Raw genomic sequence first — 17,361 nt, 5'->3', positions numbered from 1 at the left:
CCCTGGCCGATTTGGCTCAGAGGTTAGAGCGTCAGCCCACGGACCAGAGAGACCGGATTCGGTTCCCGCTAAGGGCATGTACCTCGGTTGCAGTTTGTCCCCGGCCTCAGTTGGGGTCGTGTGGATGGCAACCAGTTGATGTGTCTCTCTCACATTGATGTTTCTCTCTCTCTCTTCTCTCCTCTCTCCCTCCCCCTCTATCTGAAGATAAATGCAAAAATGTCCTCGGGTGAGGATAAAAAAAAAAAAAGGAACACATTGAAATTCTGATTCATTTACCGCAGCGAAGCGTGGGAGAGTATGTGCCTCCAACCTGACCCCACTCCATGTTTTTGGTTCTTTTTCTTTCTAATCTTTGCCAATGTGATAAGTGAAAACTGGTCGTCTCATGGTTTTGATCTGTATTTCTTTGACTATTTGTGAAATGAAATGTAACCCATTTTCCTATGTTTCTTGGCCATTTTCACCTTCTCTTTGACAACATCAACATTTTATGTTTGCAAAACTGAAACCACAGTCAATTTTCTCTCTAAAGGCAGACAACTGGAAACATATTGAGGAAATGAAGTTCAGTGCTGAGATTTTTAGTATACAAAGTGCTGTAAGGAGCAGGAGCGGGGTGAGAACACAGCGTACGGGGAAAGGGGCGAATCCCAGCTCTGTGTTGCTTGTTACTCTGTGTGACCTTGTCAGGTTGTTTCCATTCTCTGAGCCTCAGGTTACCCATCATTAATATGGGGACAGTGGGCCAGCATCTTGGAAGGGAATAAGGGGGTCACAGGAGAAGCGCCCGGCACATGCAGTCAACACATGCTTGTTTTTATTAATAAGAAAACACTGAAACCCTCCCAAAAATTAATGGACAAACGGTATGACCTAAAAAGTCACAAGTAAGAAATACAACTAATAAATAAGCATATGGGAAACATTTATCTCCTTTAAGAAGAGGAAATGCTAATTAACACTCAGTGCCACCACGCCCTCTTATTAAATTAACAAAAACATTTTCAGCAGATAATTCCTGATGCTGAGGAAGGTGAAGTCACACTGCGTGGCCCACATTGTTGGTGGCTGTGTAATCCGTAATTTTGTGGGAAGCAATTTGGAACTCCTATCATCACACAAACATGTTCGCAACCTTTGACCCAGACCTGAGGAAGTAATTCAAACATGGACAAAGCTCCCTGGCAGAGCCGCGTCTGCCAGCACTGTGTACGATGGTGGGAAAATGTGTTTATTTTCTGTTGACCTAAAGGGTAAAACCATCATAAGAAATACACGCTGGATGCTGCAGCCCTCCCAGGCCAGGGGTGTCGTATTTTGTGTTAAACAATTCCCTAAGCTTTGTTTTACTTCTTAGCCGAACATATTTCTTTGGGAAATCTTTCACAGTTCTACTAACCAATGGCCAGATCCCTAGTTTTAACAATTAGCTTCTAGCCCTGGCTGGTTTGGCTCATGGTTAGACTCTAACCGTTAGCGGGTCAGCCCAAGGACCAAAGGGACAAGGGTTCAATTCCAGTCAAGGGCACGTACCTGGTTGCAGGTTCATCTTCAGGGGTCACGTGGGAGGCAACCAATCGATGTGTTTCTCACATCAATGTTTCTCTCTCTCTCTCTCTCTCTAAAAATCAATGGAAAAATATCCTCAGGTGAGGATTAACAACAACAAAAAATTGTCTTCTAAAATCTATTCATTTGCGCTGGCCGGTTTTGCTCAGTGGTTCGAGTGTGGGCCAGCGGACAAGGGTCCTGGGTTCGGTTTCCGCTAAGGGCACGTACCTAGTGCAGGTTGTCCCCGGTCCCGGCTGGGGTCCTGTGGGTGGCAGCCACTCCATGTGTCTCTCTCACATGGATGTTTCTCTCTTTCTTCCTCCCTCTCTCCCTCCCGCTCTATCTGAAGATAGATGCAAAAATGTCCTGGGTGAGGATAAAAAAATTCTGCTCATCCTCTGGTGGCGCTTGGGGTAATGTGAAACCAAAGGATATAAAAAGGGGGAAAGTATCATTTCGTCTGGAAACTAGATTTTGAAATCTGTTGGAGGAGGAAGGAACCTGAGGCCTGCAGAAGGGTCTTCCTCTGAGCCTGGCATTGGGGCAGGGCCCCCAGTGAACAGCAGCTCCCAGCAGCCCTGACGTGGTGAGTGGGGCCGAGCCTGGGCTGCTGGCTGGGCTGTGCCCAGGGGTGAGTCACTTCCTCGGTCACACCACATCTGTGTGTGTTTCCCGGTGCAGGAGGACTCCCACAGCACCCCCGAAAGGCAGGAGCGTGCAGGGACAACCAGTCAGAGCTGTGCCTTCTGTCGCTGGGTCCTCGGATGGTGAGGGCTTCTGGCCGCTACACTCCCAGATTGGGCGGGAGCCCACCGGGATAATGACTCTAGTGAGAGTGGGTGTCGCCTCACTGGCGGGGCGCCAGAGCCACTGGCCCCATCACAGCTCCGCAGACCTCAGGGCTGGGCACATAGCCCAGCCTCCCTCCCAACATACTAGTCTCTGTAGCTGTGGTTCTCCACTGGGACAGCATCAAAGTCACCAGGGAGATTTTGAGATTTTTCAATCATGCACAGGCCTCAGCCCCACCTACTGCGTCAGCCTTGCCAGGGGTGGAACCCTGGAAGGAATTCTTGTTTTCATTCCCGTGTGTGTGTGTGTGTGTGTGTGTGTGTGTGTGTCCCTGATAAATCCCCTTGGTTAAGAATCACAGCACAGAGCTTCAGCACTCGGGGGTGGGTTGTGTTTGTAGGCTCCTATGAACACGGCCCAGGCGGAAACTGACATACATCACTGTACACCATCACTGTTCTCCTGTGAAGAGAGGAAATCTTCCCTGCCGCGTCCCACTCTGTCCCCTGGTCCCACCAGAAACAAACCTTATCCCACATCTCAGGGCTTGCTCCTCCCCATTACTCAGCAAGAAATCTTCACGGTAGTAAGGTGTAAAGTGTGTACCAAGATAAGAAATCCTAAGGAGAAATTCTTCATGTTTTAGAAATGCTAATTGGAGCAATTGCTAGCCCATGTGAATTCAGAATCATTTATTTGAAGCTTCTATCGGTTGTCAAGAGATGCCACTTCCAAGGTCAGGAGCCACCATGGACTAGGGCCAAAGCTTGGCTAATTTACCTTTGAAAGGTCGAGTCAAAGAGGGAGGAGCTGTTTGGCAACCACTGTTACATGTCCCTAATGGACTCAAATCGTAGATGACGCGCGCGGTCTGAAAGACTGAAGTTTCCTGGCAGAGAGCATTCCGCACGGGAATGGGCTTCCTCGTCAGGGTCCCACCGAGTGTCTGGCCCCATAAGCGGCAGCAAGGTATTTGTGCGGACACTTACCAGCTGTCACCTGGGGTGGCTCAGGACTTGAAACCAACATGTCAGTCATCAACTGATGGCGCTTACTCCCTGAGTCATCCCAGCCCTGCTATTTTAATTTATTGAATTAAAATCTAGATTTTTGGATTTGTTTTTAGGTTTTACTAAGTATAATAAAAATATTTTACATTTAAAAAACATTTTCATTAAGCATTCAAGGTAGTACATGTTTCTCTTCCAAATTCCTAGTCTAGACCCTAGAGGAACCAATGTTCTGGTTAAATGTACTCGTTTATGATGGACAAGATGGAGAGAAAAGTACAGCCAGGTATGAAATCAGATTCAGCAGCAAACCTCCTGCAGGGGAGTGATGAGATATCTGATTTGTAAATTGAAATCTCGGTCAATGACATAATAGTCCCTGAGGAATGAACTGAACAGAGGGTTACTCTTTCGTCTTTGAGAAGATTGGATGGCTCTCAGAGGGGCTGTATTCTTTACAAAGCTCACTGCTGGACGTGATGTCTGCAGGATGTTTGCAGAGCTGTGTGCGATGCAGATGAATGACATAGATGCTACACGTAAATGCTTATTCCTTTGTGTTATTTCTGCTGCAGAATTTTGGATTTAAGCCACTAAAACTGTCTTCTCAAGTAGAATTGCCCTTAGCTGTTATGTTTGGCAGGAAGATTTCAGCGCACAAAGAGGTTTGAAAGAGCAGAAAAAGAAAGTCGTGTTAGACTGCACTCACTTGAGTGAGATCCAAGTTTTCCACTTTGGAGAGCAGATGTTCAAATGCCCCAGAGGAGGAGGGTGGGGGAGAAGATGAGGTGTGAGGAAATGTGACTCAGGAGCACAGCGTGTTTTTCCAGGAGGAGAGGAAAGGCTTGGCTTCTCAGCCCCCCCCCCCCCAAACAGGCTCCGTGAGACCTGCATGCATTTGCCACGCAGCACCTCTGCTCATGCCCTTTTCCCTGGAATCAGGCAAGGTTCAGGATACCCTGGGCATGGTGCCCTCCACATTAAGAATAAGCAACTTCCCCTGGGGGCTATTACTGTATCCCGGGAGTTGAGCAAGAGCTTTAAGAATTGTTATTTGGACTCCTTTGGAGGAGTTAGAATTTGAAGGAGGGAGGCTGAAGCAACAGACAGGTCAGAGGAAGCATCTGGTAAATAATTGTAAGGCATCTTTCTGATGCCCCCTGGTGGCTTTGCTCAGATAAAATTAAGCCCAGATGCCCACCTAGCCTCTAGCTTCATAAATACAGGACAAAACTCACTTTCTGGACTCTGGGGATACATTCCGTTTGTACTTATAGAGTCAAAGCCATGCGACCCATAATGACATACAGCACGGCTTCTCCTGATAAAAGCTTATTTTGAAAAGTGAAAATGAAAAAAACTCAAAATTTTATAATTCCAAACTTCAAATTTTGATATTGTATATGTATGTATGATGATTAGATGTTAGCCTCTGGAACAAAACAGATTTACTTTTTTTTTTCCTTTATTGATTTGAGAAAGAGAGGAAGTGAGAGATAGAAACATCGATGAGAGAGAACATCGACTAGTCGCCTCCCACATGCCCCCCACCCAGGCATGTGTCCTGACCGGGAATCGAACCAGTGACCTCTTGGTGCATGGGTCAATGCTCAACCACTGAGCCACACCAACAAAACAGATTCACTTTTAATGTTTGGTGACTATGTTCTTATCAGGCTAACTTGTGTTGGGTGCCACTTCTTATGGGCAGGCTCAGGCGGGCGGGCAGAGGGGACCCCTGTGTTAAGGACAATGTGCCACTGCTGTGTCATCCCAGGCTCTGACGCAGGAAACTTGACTTTTCAGCTTTTACTTTCACCATCTCTATTAGAAGTCTACTGATCATTTGTGGGCTCTTATGCACCTTTTTAAGGAAGAAAAACATGGAGAAGAAAGGCTGTGGGCAGACCGGCTGTGGGAGTTTCCCATCACCCTTCAGGAAGCGGCACCGCACCCAGCTGCTCTTCGCAGTGAGTTAGGGGCCTGGGGCTATGGGTGCTCGGCCTCCAAGGTCCCTCTCTGAATCTACCCACGGAGGGTGCCGGCTTGCCACCTGCCACTCCAAACAGCGCTGCCAGGGCTGGGGTGTTGCATGTTTTTTGTTTTGTTTTGTTTTGCAAAAGGTAAAGAATTAAAAACTAAATAATTTAAATAACATGTGGTCAAGAAGGGTGAGCGTGCCAACACTTGTTTCTGGCTGGCATCGCAGGACTCCGGGGGCTGTCACTGGGTGGCCTCAGCTGTGTGGATCACCCTTTCAGCATGACCCACGGTTCGCACCCACCACACGAGAGCTGCTGCCAACTTGTCCATGCACATTTCAGAGAAGCAAAGAAAGTTAGAGCTGGGAGGAGACCCAGAGAGCACAGTGCACGGAATTCGATGATTTTTAGTCATAGTAGCTTTTCTCAAGATAATGCAAGCAGAAAAACATCCCCTGGCGGGCCTGCCCTGGGTGGGGAGAGGCAGGGCGAGGCCTGCCTGCTCAGGCAGCTCCTGAGCATGAAAGTCACCCCGAGCTTCATCTACCCAGTTCATGCACGAGGAACCCCGGGGCCAGAGAGCTCACAAGGGTTCCCTTCAGAGAGCTTAGCTCGTATCGCCTGTTACCCAGGAGCCCTTCCCCAGTCACTGTTCTGTCACAGTTAGCTCTAGTTCTCCTCTGTAGATGATACATTTTCTAATAATGAATATAGGTTTCACTGATTGAACACTTCCTATACCAGATACTATGACAGATTAGAGCTTTTCTTTCTTTATTGATTTGAGAGGAAGGGAGAGGGAGAGAGAAAGAGAAACATTGATGAGGAGAACATCAATTGACCACCTCCTGCATGCCCCCCACTGGGGATCAGGCCCACAACCTGGGCATGTGCCCTGACCGGGAATCGAACCGGTGACCTCTCGGTGCATGGGTCGATGCTCAAACACTGAGCCACACGGGCCGGGCAGAGTAGACCTTTTCAGAGTGTGGCCAGAAGGCCTCTGGGAGTCCCCGAGACCCTCAGAGGGGACCATGAGGTCCTGTCTTTCCTAGCTAAGTATCTGTGCAAGGACAACACAGTGGCAAGACATAAAACATGCCACTCTTCTCACTATTTATTTTCAAAAAGTTATTTTTTGTTTTATAATGTTTTGTTAATATGAAATGGGTTATTGTTGTTTTTAAATGATATAATAAATGGGGGGTGGGATCAGGAGGAGGGTTTCAATGGGAGAAAAAGGAGAAATATCTATAACAAAAATAAATTAATTAATAATTTTTTAAAAAATGCGCCCAGCTGGTATAGCTCAGTGGTTGAGCGTCGACCCATGCACCGAGAGGTTGCTGGTTCGATTCCCGGTCAGGGCACATGCCCAGGTTGTGGGCCAAATCCCCAGTGGGGGGCATGCAGGAGGCGGTCAATCAATGTTCTCGCTCATTGATGTTTCTATTTCTCTCCCCCTCTCCCTTTGTCTCTCTAAAATCAATAAAAATAAATAAGATATAGTAAGTAAAATATTTTTTAAATACCTCAGTTAAAAAAATTTTTTTTAAGTCTCAGGATACTCATTCAGTCTTGGAAAGACCTGAGTGATTCTGTAAGCAAAAATGATTTGAAATTTATATATAGATATTTCCCTACCCCTCCATCTCTGAAATCAAAAGTTTGAGAACTGTTGACAGTATATATAATTTGACTGTCACAACACCTCTGTAACATAGGAATTATTACCTTTATAGATAAGGAAATGGAGGCTCAGAGAAATTAAGTGCCAGGGTCAAAGAGGTGATGTATCAGTTATGTACAGCTAGGTAACAAAGAATCCTAAAACTGAATGGCTCAAAACAACCCACATTTACTATCCGGTTTCTGTAGGTCAGGACTTTGGGAGCAGCTTACCTGGGTGGTTTGGGCTCAGCGTCTCTCACGAGGTGCAGTCAGGGTGTTGGCAGGACTGACATCATCTGAAGGCTTGACTTGGGGCTGAGGATCTGTTTCCAAGATGGTCACTCACATAGCCATTGCCTGCTTGAGTGTCATTAAGAGATGGTAGCCAGCTTCCCCCAGAGCAGGTGATCCAAGAGAAAGAAAAGACTGAGAATGTCAACGTCCTTTATGACCTGATTTTGGAAGTCATACACCATCACTACCGCTTTATTCTCTCTGTTAGAAGCGAGTCACTTAATCCAGCCACTTCTTCAACAACATGCTAAAGAACATGTGGACATATGTCCAACCATCCAGCTAAGGGGCAGAGCTAGGCCTTAGATTCAGGCCTGTCTCAGTGTCTTGCTCTTTCCACTGTATAGCACAACCTTCCCAGGGTAAGTCCCTGTCCTCTGTTTGTAATTTTCTTGGGTTCAGGATCAAGAAGACATTCAATAATTATGGACTGAGTGAGATTTGGGAAAGAAAAAGACCTTTCTAAAGCTCCCTCCATTTGTGACTTACACTTTGAAAGCTGACATTACAGTGAGTGTGGTCATGAGTACAGCGAGGCTGGTGGCATCGGCAGCTTTGTCCCTGGCTCCTCTCTTCTGGAGCTGAGATGTTGCTTGGACACCTGAGCCTGGTGTGCTCACTGCCTGGCCCAGGCTCCCACACTAGGGCCTTACCTGGAGAGTTCTCCACCACTAGCCTCTCCATGGCACTGATGTGGGCAAAGCTATGATTCAGGTTCCTACCTGGGCTTATGAACTGACGTAGGGGAAAACCATCTTTCCAACTGACTGGTGACAAAACACAAGCTTGTGGTCACAGCAGAGACTAAGAAGAGAATGTAGATCTATTGGGGCAAATCTGAAAAATTACTCCAAATGCAAGATCAGTAATTCCGAGGGGCCAAACTCTCACAGATCCATCTATTCAGCAGACCTCTACTAGGCATCCACATGTGCTAGGCAAATCGAGACTTCATCCGAACTGTCACTTATCAGAACATCTCCCAGTTGTCAGAGTGATCACAGATGTCACCGCTAGGCTGGCAACGCCCTCGTCACACAGCCAGGAAGTTAAACACTGGAGAGCAAGGCAGACTTGCTCAGAGCTCTGCTCGCCGTACCGTATTGTGTGACTATAGTCAAGAAACTCAGAAGACTTCCGGTCAGGATGGCGGGTAGGTAAACGCGGTATCGGGTCCTCCCACAACCACATCCAAGTTACAACAAAACTACAGAACAACCATCATTCAAAACCGCCTGAAATCAAGCTGAATGGCAGTCCTACAACTACGGAATTAAAGAAGCTGCATGGAGACTGGTAGGAGGGGCGGCGGCGGAGGGGCTGGTACCACACCCACGTGTGGCGGATAAAAATCAGGAGGACACCTCGGCTGGGAAGGTCCTTCCTGGAGACTGAGGGGTCCCCGTCCCACACCAGGTGCCCCGCTCAGGGTTCCAGTTCCAGGAAGAGAATCCCCATCACTTCTGGCTGGAAAAACCAGCGGGAACTGAGGCTCAGGGAAGCTGAGGCGGCTGGAGCCCCAGGCAGCTCCTTAAAGGGCCCGCGCACGGACTTATCGGACTCTCTCCCTCTAAGCTCGGAGGGGAGGCAGCTTGAGGGGCGCCAGAGACACACAGGGAAGAACTGAGCTGTTTGGCACTGGAGTGAGGGCTGGAGAGGGGGCTTTCTCCGAGACAAACGTGCTGTCAGAGGCCTTTGTTCCTTTGGTGAGCCCTTCCCTGGGGCGGCAGACAGTCGCCATATCTGGGACTCCAGCAACCTGGCTCACACTGGTAGCCCCGCCCTGCTGACTCCCTGAGGCCCCGCCCCACCCCGCCCCACCCAACTTTCAGGCCCACCCAACTTTCAGGCCCACCCAAGCTGTTGGCACTTGCTTAACCATAGGATTGGCCTGACTTGGATCCTGCTTCAGGTTTTCCTAAATTTTTTAAAACGAGCAGCATCTGGTCTCAGCTAGCCCCATACCTCTCGTTAAGTAATACACAGAAACAAACACAGGGAGGCAGCCAAAATGAGGAGACACAGAAACAGGTCCCAAACAGGTCTGAAAGAACAGAACAAAACCCCAGGAAAAGAACTAAGCGAAATGGAGATAAGCAACCTAACAGGTGCTGAGTTCAAAATACTGCTTATAAGGATGCTCAATGAACTCAGTGAGGGCCTCAAGAGCATAAAAAAGGACAGTCAGAAATGATCGATGCACAGTTAGAAACGAAGGAGGCTTTAACTGAAATAAAGAATAATTTACACAGCTTCAATAATAGAGTACGTAAATCCAAGGACCAAACCATCGATTTGGAATATAAGGAAGCAAAAAACGCCCAATCAGAACAGCAAAAAAAAAAAAAAAAATAATCCAAAAAAATGAGGATAGTGGAAGGAGCCTCTGGGACAACCTCAAGCAAGCCAACATTTGCATCTTGGGGGTGCCCGAAGGAGAAGAGAGAGAACAAGAAATCGAAAACCTGTTTGAAACAATAATGGCAGAAAACTTTCCTAACTTGGTGAAGGAAACAGACATACAAGTCCAGGAAGTACAGAGAGTCCCAAATAAGATGAACCCTAAGAGGCTCACACCAAGACACATCATCATCAAAATGCAAAAGGTTCAAGACAAAGAGAGAATCTTAAAAGCAGCAAGAGAAAGGCAGCTAGTTACCTACAAGGGAGTTCCCATAAGACTGTCAGCTGATTTCTCAAAAGAAACTTTGCAGGCCAGAAGGGAGTGGCAAGAAATATTCAGAGTGATGGAAAGCAAGAACCTACAACCAAGATTACTCTATCCTGCAAAGCTGTCATTTAGAATCGATGGCCATATAAAGACTTTCCCAGACAAGAAAAAGTTAAAGGAGTTCATCACCACCAAACCGTTATTATATGAAATGATGAAGGGTCTTTTTGAAGAAAAAGATAAAATATATGAACAAACAAAATGGCAATGAATACATATCTATCAACAATGGAATCTACAAACAAAATGAACAGATAGAACAGAAACATTCTCATAGATACAGAGAACATTTTATTTGTTGCCAGATGGAAGGGGGTTGGGGGAATGGGTGAAAAATGTGAAGGGATTAAGAAGTACAAATTGGTTGCTAAACTGACAAACCTCAAAGGGAAAGGGGTTGGGAGGGTGGGAAGAAATAAACCAAAGAACTTATATGCATAACCAATGGACACAGACAATAGTGTGGGAAAAGGCAGGAGGGAGGCGGGAGTGGGGAGGAGGGAGTCAATGGGGGAAAAAATGTGGAACATCTGTAATACAGTCTACATTCAACAATAAAGATTTAATAAAAAAAATTTTTTTTAAATAAAAAAAAAAGAAACTCACACCTCCTTTGTATAATGGGTGTTCTCAGGTCCCAGCAGAGGCCCCTGCTGCTGGCCTCCTGCTTCTGGCGTTGGGCTGCAGAGCCGTGAGGGTGAGGCCTGGGGCACTGGGGTTCCTAACTCCCCAAGAGACTGCCATCGTGAACCACTTACAGGTGAGGCGACCAGGGGCTGGGGAGGCCTCGAAAGAAGGCAGAAGTGGGGACAGCTGTTGTTCCCAGGCGATGAGTCATATTTTTAATCTTTCCTTTTTAGAATTTCATTATAGATACAACACCCCAGGACAGAATTACTTCAATCATACAAAAGGAGGTGCTTTTGTCCAGCTCTGCTTTTTAAATGAAAATAAAAATTCTTCACCTTGTAAGTACATCTCCTGTATGATCCCATCTTTGTGAACAACAGAGTCTCCCGGGCATGGAAGACCCATATTACACGGGTGACTCCTTCCACGTGGGGGGCCCCTGCCTTCTCCTGTCTGCTACCCAGGTCTTCAGCCCGATGTCCGGATGGCAAGAGGCTAGGCTGGGGCTAGGAGATATGAAACCCTAGCAATAAAGGACTTTGAAGATTATTAAGTACTATGCCAGTTCAATCTGGTAATAAATCATAAATATTTGCTGAACAATGACCAACTGAATAATTGCCACTGTTACTGTTATTATTCAGGAGTGGCAAAAGCTTTAACTATACCCCCACTAACAGTCAGCATGAAAAGAAACAGGCTATTTTTACACTCCTTAAACATCATTGCTCATCTCAATGCAAAATTTTGCTTAGGAAAAAATTAAAATCTCACAAACGTTTATTTATAAAGTTGAATAGAACATGGCTCCTCCCTCCCCAGGAGTTTACAATCTACTGAGAGACCGGAACTCATGCCCAAACGAGGAAGGTTCATCGCAGAATGTGGTACCTGCGAGAGCAGGTGGAGTGCGCTAGGGACAGAGGCGGCAGGAAGTGCTCCTGGGTCTGCCTCTGGGCAGCTTTCCTGGTTCTGACATCCTTTCCTCGTGGGCGAGTTCACCCCTTCAGAGCGCTCCCTCTCCGTCTGGGGACAGGGCAGGGAAAATGTTTCTTACCTTTCACAACTGCCAATGTTTAAGACTAAAGGATGTCATTTCCCTGACTGACCTCAGCTGCCAAGTCCTCCAGTTGGATGTATTGTCAAGGAGACTGCGACTCGACAGCAGCAACAGGGCAGATTTCTTTACTATCTCCTCAGTGCTCAGGTTACAGCTCACAAGACCTATTACTCCAATGTCTGGATGAGGCAAGGAACTGAGTCATGGGAAATATGATGCTGAACTCCATTAGTAAACATATAGTGGCCAAGAGCATAGAAGTCACAGGAAGCATCGTTTGCTCAGTGTTGTTAAAGAACCTTCCAGAAACTGGAGGGAACAGGTGGAGCGGGCTGTTGTGGGAAGTCTCGAGTCCCTCTGTAGACTGGGAGACAGCGTGCTTCGTTAGGACGCTGTAGATATGAAGACTAGACTAGGTGGAACTGGACCAGACAACCCCATGGTCCTTTCCAACTCTGAGTTTCTATGTTTCAAATAAAACCCAAAATTATACCTGGAGACTATCAAAGGATGAAGATTGGGCTCTTCAGTGCTGTTCATCACGACTCCAGTCTAGATGGTCAACATGACTAAATTTGGACTTTCTGGAACTGCCCTGCCTTCATGCCCGAGGGACAGTCTCTCCCAGTTCCCGTGTCAAATGGAACCTCTCAAGGGGGGAGAAGCCTAGCTCCTAGAGACCAGGAAGACAGGAGACCTAGGAGAGAGGGGGGAGGAAAGAAGAGGGGTGACTACTACATGTATCTTCTCTGTTTAGTCTTTATTTTCTACAATTGTCTTAGTGACTTACTTGTTAGTTTCTGACTCCTACAACTTTGCTCCTAAAGTTGGAGAGGTCTTCAGGACTCCAACTGGGTCAACCTCTTGGAAGATATTATCCCTCCATTTTCATATGAAGCAGTTGAACCCAGAAAAGTTAGACAACGTGCCCAGGTCACACAACTAGTACCCAGGGAACCTAGACTCCTGGCCTCTTGTCTGCTTATAACTTCTTTTAATAATTGAATTTCTTTTCCTGAATTCTTTGAATTCAGAATACTTGATACAAAGTTCTTTGTTTTCTTTGTTCCCCATTTTTCTTATTTAATTTTTTAATGAAGTATTTCATTCATACCCAAAAGTTCAGGAAATGATACCTATACAGCCACCATTTGGGAATCATTTCCGACGCTCTGAGTTTAATCATAGTCAACATTTTCCAGCTTGTTCAAAGCCAAACTGGATCTATTCCCAGAGAGCAAATTCAAAATCCTCTCAAGATGAGCATGATCTCCTACCAGGAAAGTAAGTATTATTTTATTAGTAGTAACAATAACAAAAATGGTTACCTATTGGTTGGGTTCAGCCTGTGTGCTTGGTAATTTAAATTACCAGCCTAAGATCATCTAGATCCTAAGTAGTAGAGACAGGATTCAAACCCAAGTCTGGCTAATACTTCAATCTTCATTCATTCACTCCACAAACATTTGAATGTCAACAGCAGTGTGCTGTGCTAGCTGCTGAACACAGTGACAAAGTTGACTATTGTCCTTGCCCTCGTGGAGCTCACTTTTTTGGGAAGAGGAGGCAGTGTTTGTAAGTGCCAAGAAGGGGGCATTCAGTGACTGTTACCTAATTATGGAGCTCAGGGAAGCTCAGCTCCAAAGGATACGTTGAATGAACTAGCAAGGGGAAGTAGGGGGAGAGAACATTCCAGTCTGAGAGCTTCCTGATGTGGAAAGACCCTTGGCAAGTTCAGGACCAGTGTGGCTGGAGCCTTCAAAAGGGAGGGGCAGCGGGACAAGCTGGAGCTGGCGAGGGCAGGCAGGTGGAGGAGCTGGGCCAGACTGTTCAGGGGCTTGCCAGCTACGGGAAGGACTTCAGACTCTTAGCTATAATGGGAAGTCAGTGAAGTTTTAATCAGGGAGTTTTAAAAGCTTTTTAGTGTTTTAAAGAGATTGCTGTAGCTACTAAGTGAGGGAAAATGATTAGAGGAGTCCAATCTTGAGCAGAGGGGCCAAATAAGAGGCTAGAGCGATAATCCAGGTGAGATGATGGTAGCTTGGTAAAGGATGGTAGAAATGGCAGGAGATACGTCTAGCAGCATTCAGCTGTGTAAGAGGTAGACTCAATAGTGTAGCAGAGTGGTTAAGGGTTCAGGCTCTGCTATCACACTCTCAGTCTGAGCCCACTACCCTCTACCATAGCAGAGAGTGTGTAAGAACATGGCCTCTGGAAACTTCCTTGGTTTGCATCTCGGCTCTATGTCCTTGGGCAGGTTGCTTGACTTCTCTGAGCCTCCCTTTCCCCATTGTTTCTCTCCATTATTCCCCAAATGGGAATAACAACGATGCCAAGTCCACTGAGGATGGAGCCCGCACACTGAGAGCACTTAGAAAGGAAACTGGCGCATAAGCACTCAGCAAGTAGTGGCTATCATTGCTGTTGGGGTGACTGAGTGGATGTGGGGACGCAGAGGACCCTGATGCTCCACTTTCCCACTGCACTGCACTGTCGGGCCCTGCCCAGGGGTTTTCATTAGCTGGGGGCTCTGACGCCAAATCACCTCTCTCCATGGAGGATGGATCCAGCTGATGTTAACGTGGTAGGAGAAGAGGGATGAAGGGAGGCATCGAGGCACAAGCCCTTGAAGTCAGACTTTCCGGAGATGATATTGCTCATAAGAGTTGCATGTACCAAAGAAGTAATGCTTAGCAGAAGGAATCTCAAACCAGGGAGGAGGCGAGGATGGCTCCAGGCCTACCTGTCGAGCAAGGTTTTGTGGCACCCCTTGGGGCTACTACTCAGACTTGTGCAAAGCATAACTCAGGTAGCATCCTTCACACAGACTTTGTGAATGAAACTCCTCGAGTATGCGAGGCACCCCACGAGCCCTGGAACCCTCCTTCACCAAGGGCAGACTCTGGACCATCACAGAAACACTCATTTACAGTGTCATGGTCCAGAGCAGCCTGTTTGCTTGAAGAGGTGCTGCTTTTATTTCGCTACTGCTGCCTTCTTCCTGTGGTAGCTTACTCACTGGTGCAAGATGAACTCAACTAGAGTGTCTGCATTTGGCAGATTGGTCTGTATTTGTTTCATAAATATGCAGGGTAGGTTGACTCCCAAAACAATGAAAAGAGAAAAAAAACCTCTTTGGAGTTTTGCCTCTTTCTGTGCCAACAGAAAAGGAGATGGATTTCAGAGGAAAGGCCCTTGCTGGCCACGGGAACCACCTTTATCCGAAGCTCAGCTGTGGTCAGCCACCAAGGCGCGTGGGAGCTACTGAGGCCGAGGGTGGCAGCCTCCAGCACCAGCACGCACAGGCCACAGAGCCGGGGGCCACGTCACGTGAGTATTGATGTGCTTTTGCCTTCCAGAGAAAGTCTTAAGGCTTCCGGGACCTCCAGTTCAGACCTGGCTACACCCTTACCCCACTTCCACTCCTGCAGGATTTCTGGAAGCAAATTCTTCAGCAACGCTAGCAGTATCAAAGAAACAAAATCTGAGGTGAGGACTCAGAAAAACATTCTTAGAACCTTTGCAGCTTTTAAGTTTGGGCTTGCTGACCACAAAACGGATGGCTTTTAAATTACTACAGCACGGAGCATCCAAATGTGCTCTGCTAAAAGCGATCTGTGCTCAGCACTAACAAAGACGAATGGCCTGAGCAGCCACGTGGCGTGTGTGTGACTCCCAAACTGGTTCCAAGGAAAACTCCCTGGAGAGGGTGTCCTATGGGTGGTGGCTCAGCTACAGGATCCCCTGGCCCAGGTGTGAAGGCGCTGGAGACCGTCCCCAGCCGCGCACAGGCCTGCTCCAGTGCCACGAGTTAGAGCTGCCAGCCACAGCCTGTTTTCCGATCAGTAAACTAATCCCAGGCCACGTTCAAATGCTTCTCCTCCATGGGCGCTGTCTCTGTCCTCAGTGCGCTTATCCCTAAGGTAAGTCCCTCCAGCGGCCTGCGGAGCTTTTCTTTTCTCAGGTCTTTCTCCACAGCAGGGAAATGGCCTGGCAGGTTGCTGACCTCACCTCTGAATCACACTCATCAGTCACATGTCGGTCTTTTTTTCTGGTCTTTGCCCTAAAAAATACCTTCCATCTCAGACTGGTTTCCTAGGAAACCAACCCTCAAAAACAGAAACAGACCAGGTGGAAAAAACAGAGGGTGGAAAAAAAGAGCAGTCCAAATTCCACCTCGGTGTTTGATGAGAGAACCCAATTAACAGGAAAAGTGGCACGTTTATGTAACTAAAATGTGTGCACTTTTTCTCTGTAGGGTTTAGACTCGTCTTTGGATCATGCCCTTAGGACAGCAACCATTTTGAGAGAAACTACTGATCAAATGATTAGAACTATTGCAGAAGATCTTGCCAAACTACAGAGATGGAGGAATCGACTGAAATACTACTAGTTTGATGCGGATGACCAAGGGGAAAAAAAAATGCCAGGAGAACTTAATCTTCTCCCCAACATGTTTTACTTATTACATAATTTAGGAGGATGAATTTCAAGAGAAAATGGCAAAATAATAAGAAATGGGGAACACAAAGTACCTTAATGAGAAAAAAGGGACCTCTGATTCTTGAATCAAATCTACAAATATTTATTTAAAATAAATCTGTTATTCCTAACTCATAATAAAAGAAATGAAAACAATAAAATATACTTTTAGCTATTAGTATGGCAAAAAAAAAAAAAAGTTTGGAAAACCCAGTCAGTGAGGATGGGAGAGACAGGTACTCCCACACACTGCTGGTGGAAGTATAAATTTATGCAAATTCTACATGCACTTGACCCTGAGCAGCACGTGCACCACTAGGTGTTTACTTCACAGATGACTCACACAATGGGCCAAGAAAGGAACAGCCCCAACACAACTAATCTAAACACCCTGTGTGGCCCTTTGTAAACAGTCAGGCATAAATACTCCACAGCCATGAAAAGAATGAGGTGGGTTAAACCTGCAGGACAGTGGGGAAAAGAGCAAGATGCCTAATACACGTGTGATTTTTTGTGTGTGTTTTTCAAAGGGCATACACACTTTCTGGAAAGTACACAAAAATATTCAGTGGACCTCTAGGAGGAACTGGAAGTTCTGTGGGGAAGTGGACAGTTTTTACATTTACTCTCTGTACTGTATGAAATTCTTACAAAATGCTCATAAGTTATTTGATTAAAGATCTCTGGAAGTGAGAAATAGGCAAAAATGATAGACATAGCTCTAGGTTCATGAAATTTGGGGCAAAAGTGAAGACAATTCATTACAACTGTGTTACACAGACTCAATAAATTTATAACATTTTATGCAGAATGTCAGAATAAGGTTAGAATTTATTTCTTTAAGACTGATTTATACCTCCTTAATGACAGAGCAGCAAATTATTGGCTCTTTCTCTTTCCTGAGGCCTCCATTCACTCCAAATACCCAAAAAATGGTTTCCTACCCCCAGAGCTTTGCTCAGTGGGAAGAAAAGCCGAATCCATTCCCACGTTGAAGATTTTGTGGCCGCCATGGCAGCTGCTATTTGTCTAGCTGCCTGGAGGATGGCTTATTTTTAACTCTGGGGCTTGGAAATTGGTTTCCAGTGCCTTGGGAGAGAGAGCAGAGGCCAGAGTAAAGACTGCTCTGACTTTGTAGCTAAATTTACTTCAGGC

The 17,361-nt window shown here is 46.4% G+C and overlaps 1 protein-coding gene across 1 annotated transcript in view; it reads left to right on the top strand.

The window, feature by feature from the left end:
- The window catches only part of AKNAD1 (AKNA domain containing 1), a 38,443-nt gene extending 22,326 nt beyond the window's left edge, over positions 1-16,117 (top strand). Inside the window, exons 8-13 of the mRNA XM_036273202.1 lie at positions 2,236-2,321; positions 5,230-5,330; positions 10,895-11,002; positions 12,927-13,008; positions 15,084-15,213; positions 15,983-16,117. Of these exons, the coding sequence (XP_036129095.1) occupies positions 2,236-2,321; positions 5,230-5,330; positions 10,895-11,002; positions 12,927-13,008; positions 15,084-15,213; positions 15,983-16,117 (642 nt within the window). The remainder of the gene's footprint in view (positions 1-2,235; positions 2,322-5,229; positions 5,331-10,894; positions 11,003-12,926; positions 13,009-15,083; positions 15,214-15,982) is intronic.
- The last annotated feature ends 1,244 nt before the right edge of the window (positions 16,118-17,361 follow it).

This window comes from Molossus molossus, unplaced genomic scaffold (genome assembly GCF_014108415.1).
Source record: "Molossus molossus isolate mMolMol1 unplaced genomic scaffold, mMolMol1.p scaffold_m16_p_20, whole genome shotgun sequence".
Lineage (NCBI taxonomy): Eukaryota > Metazoa > Chordata > Mammalia > Chiroptera > Molossidae > Molossus > Molossus molossus.
The sequence above is the reverse complement of the archived record's forward strand: the minus strand, read 5'-3'. Positions and strand labels throughout refer to the sequence as shown.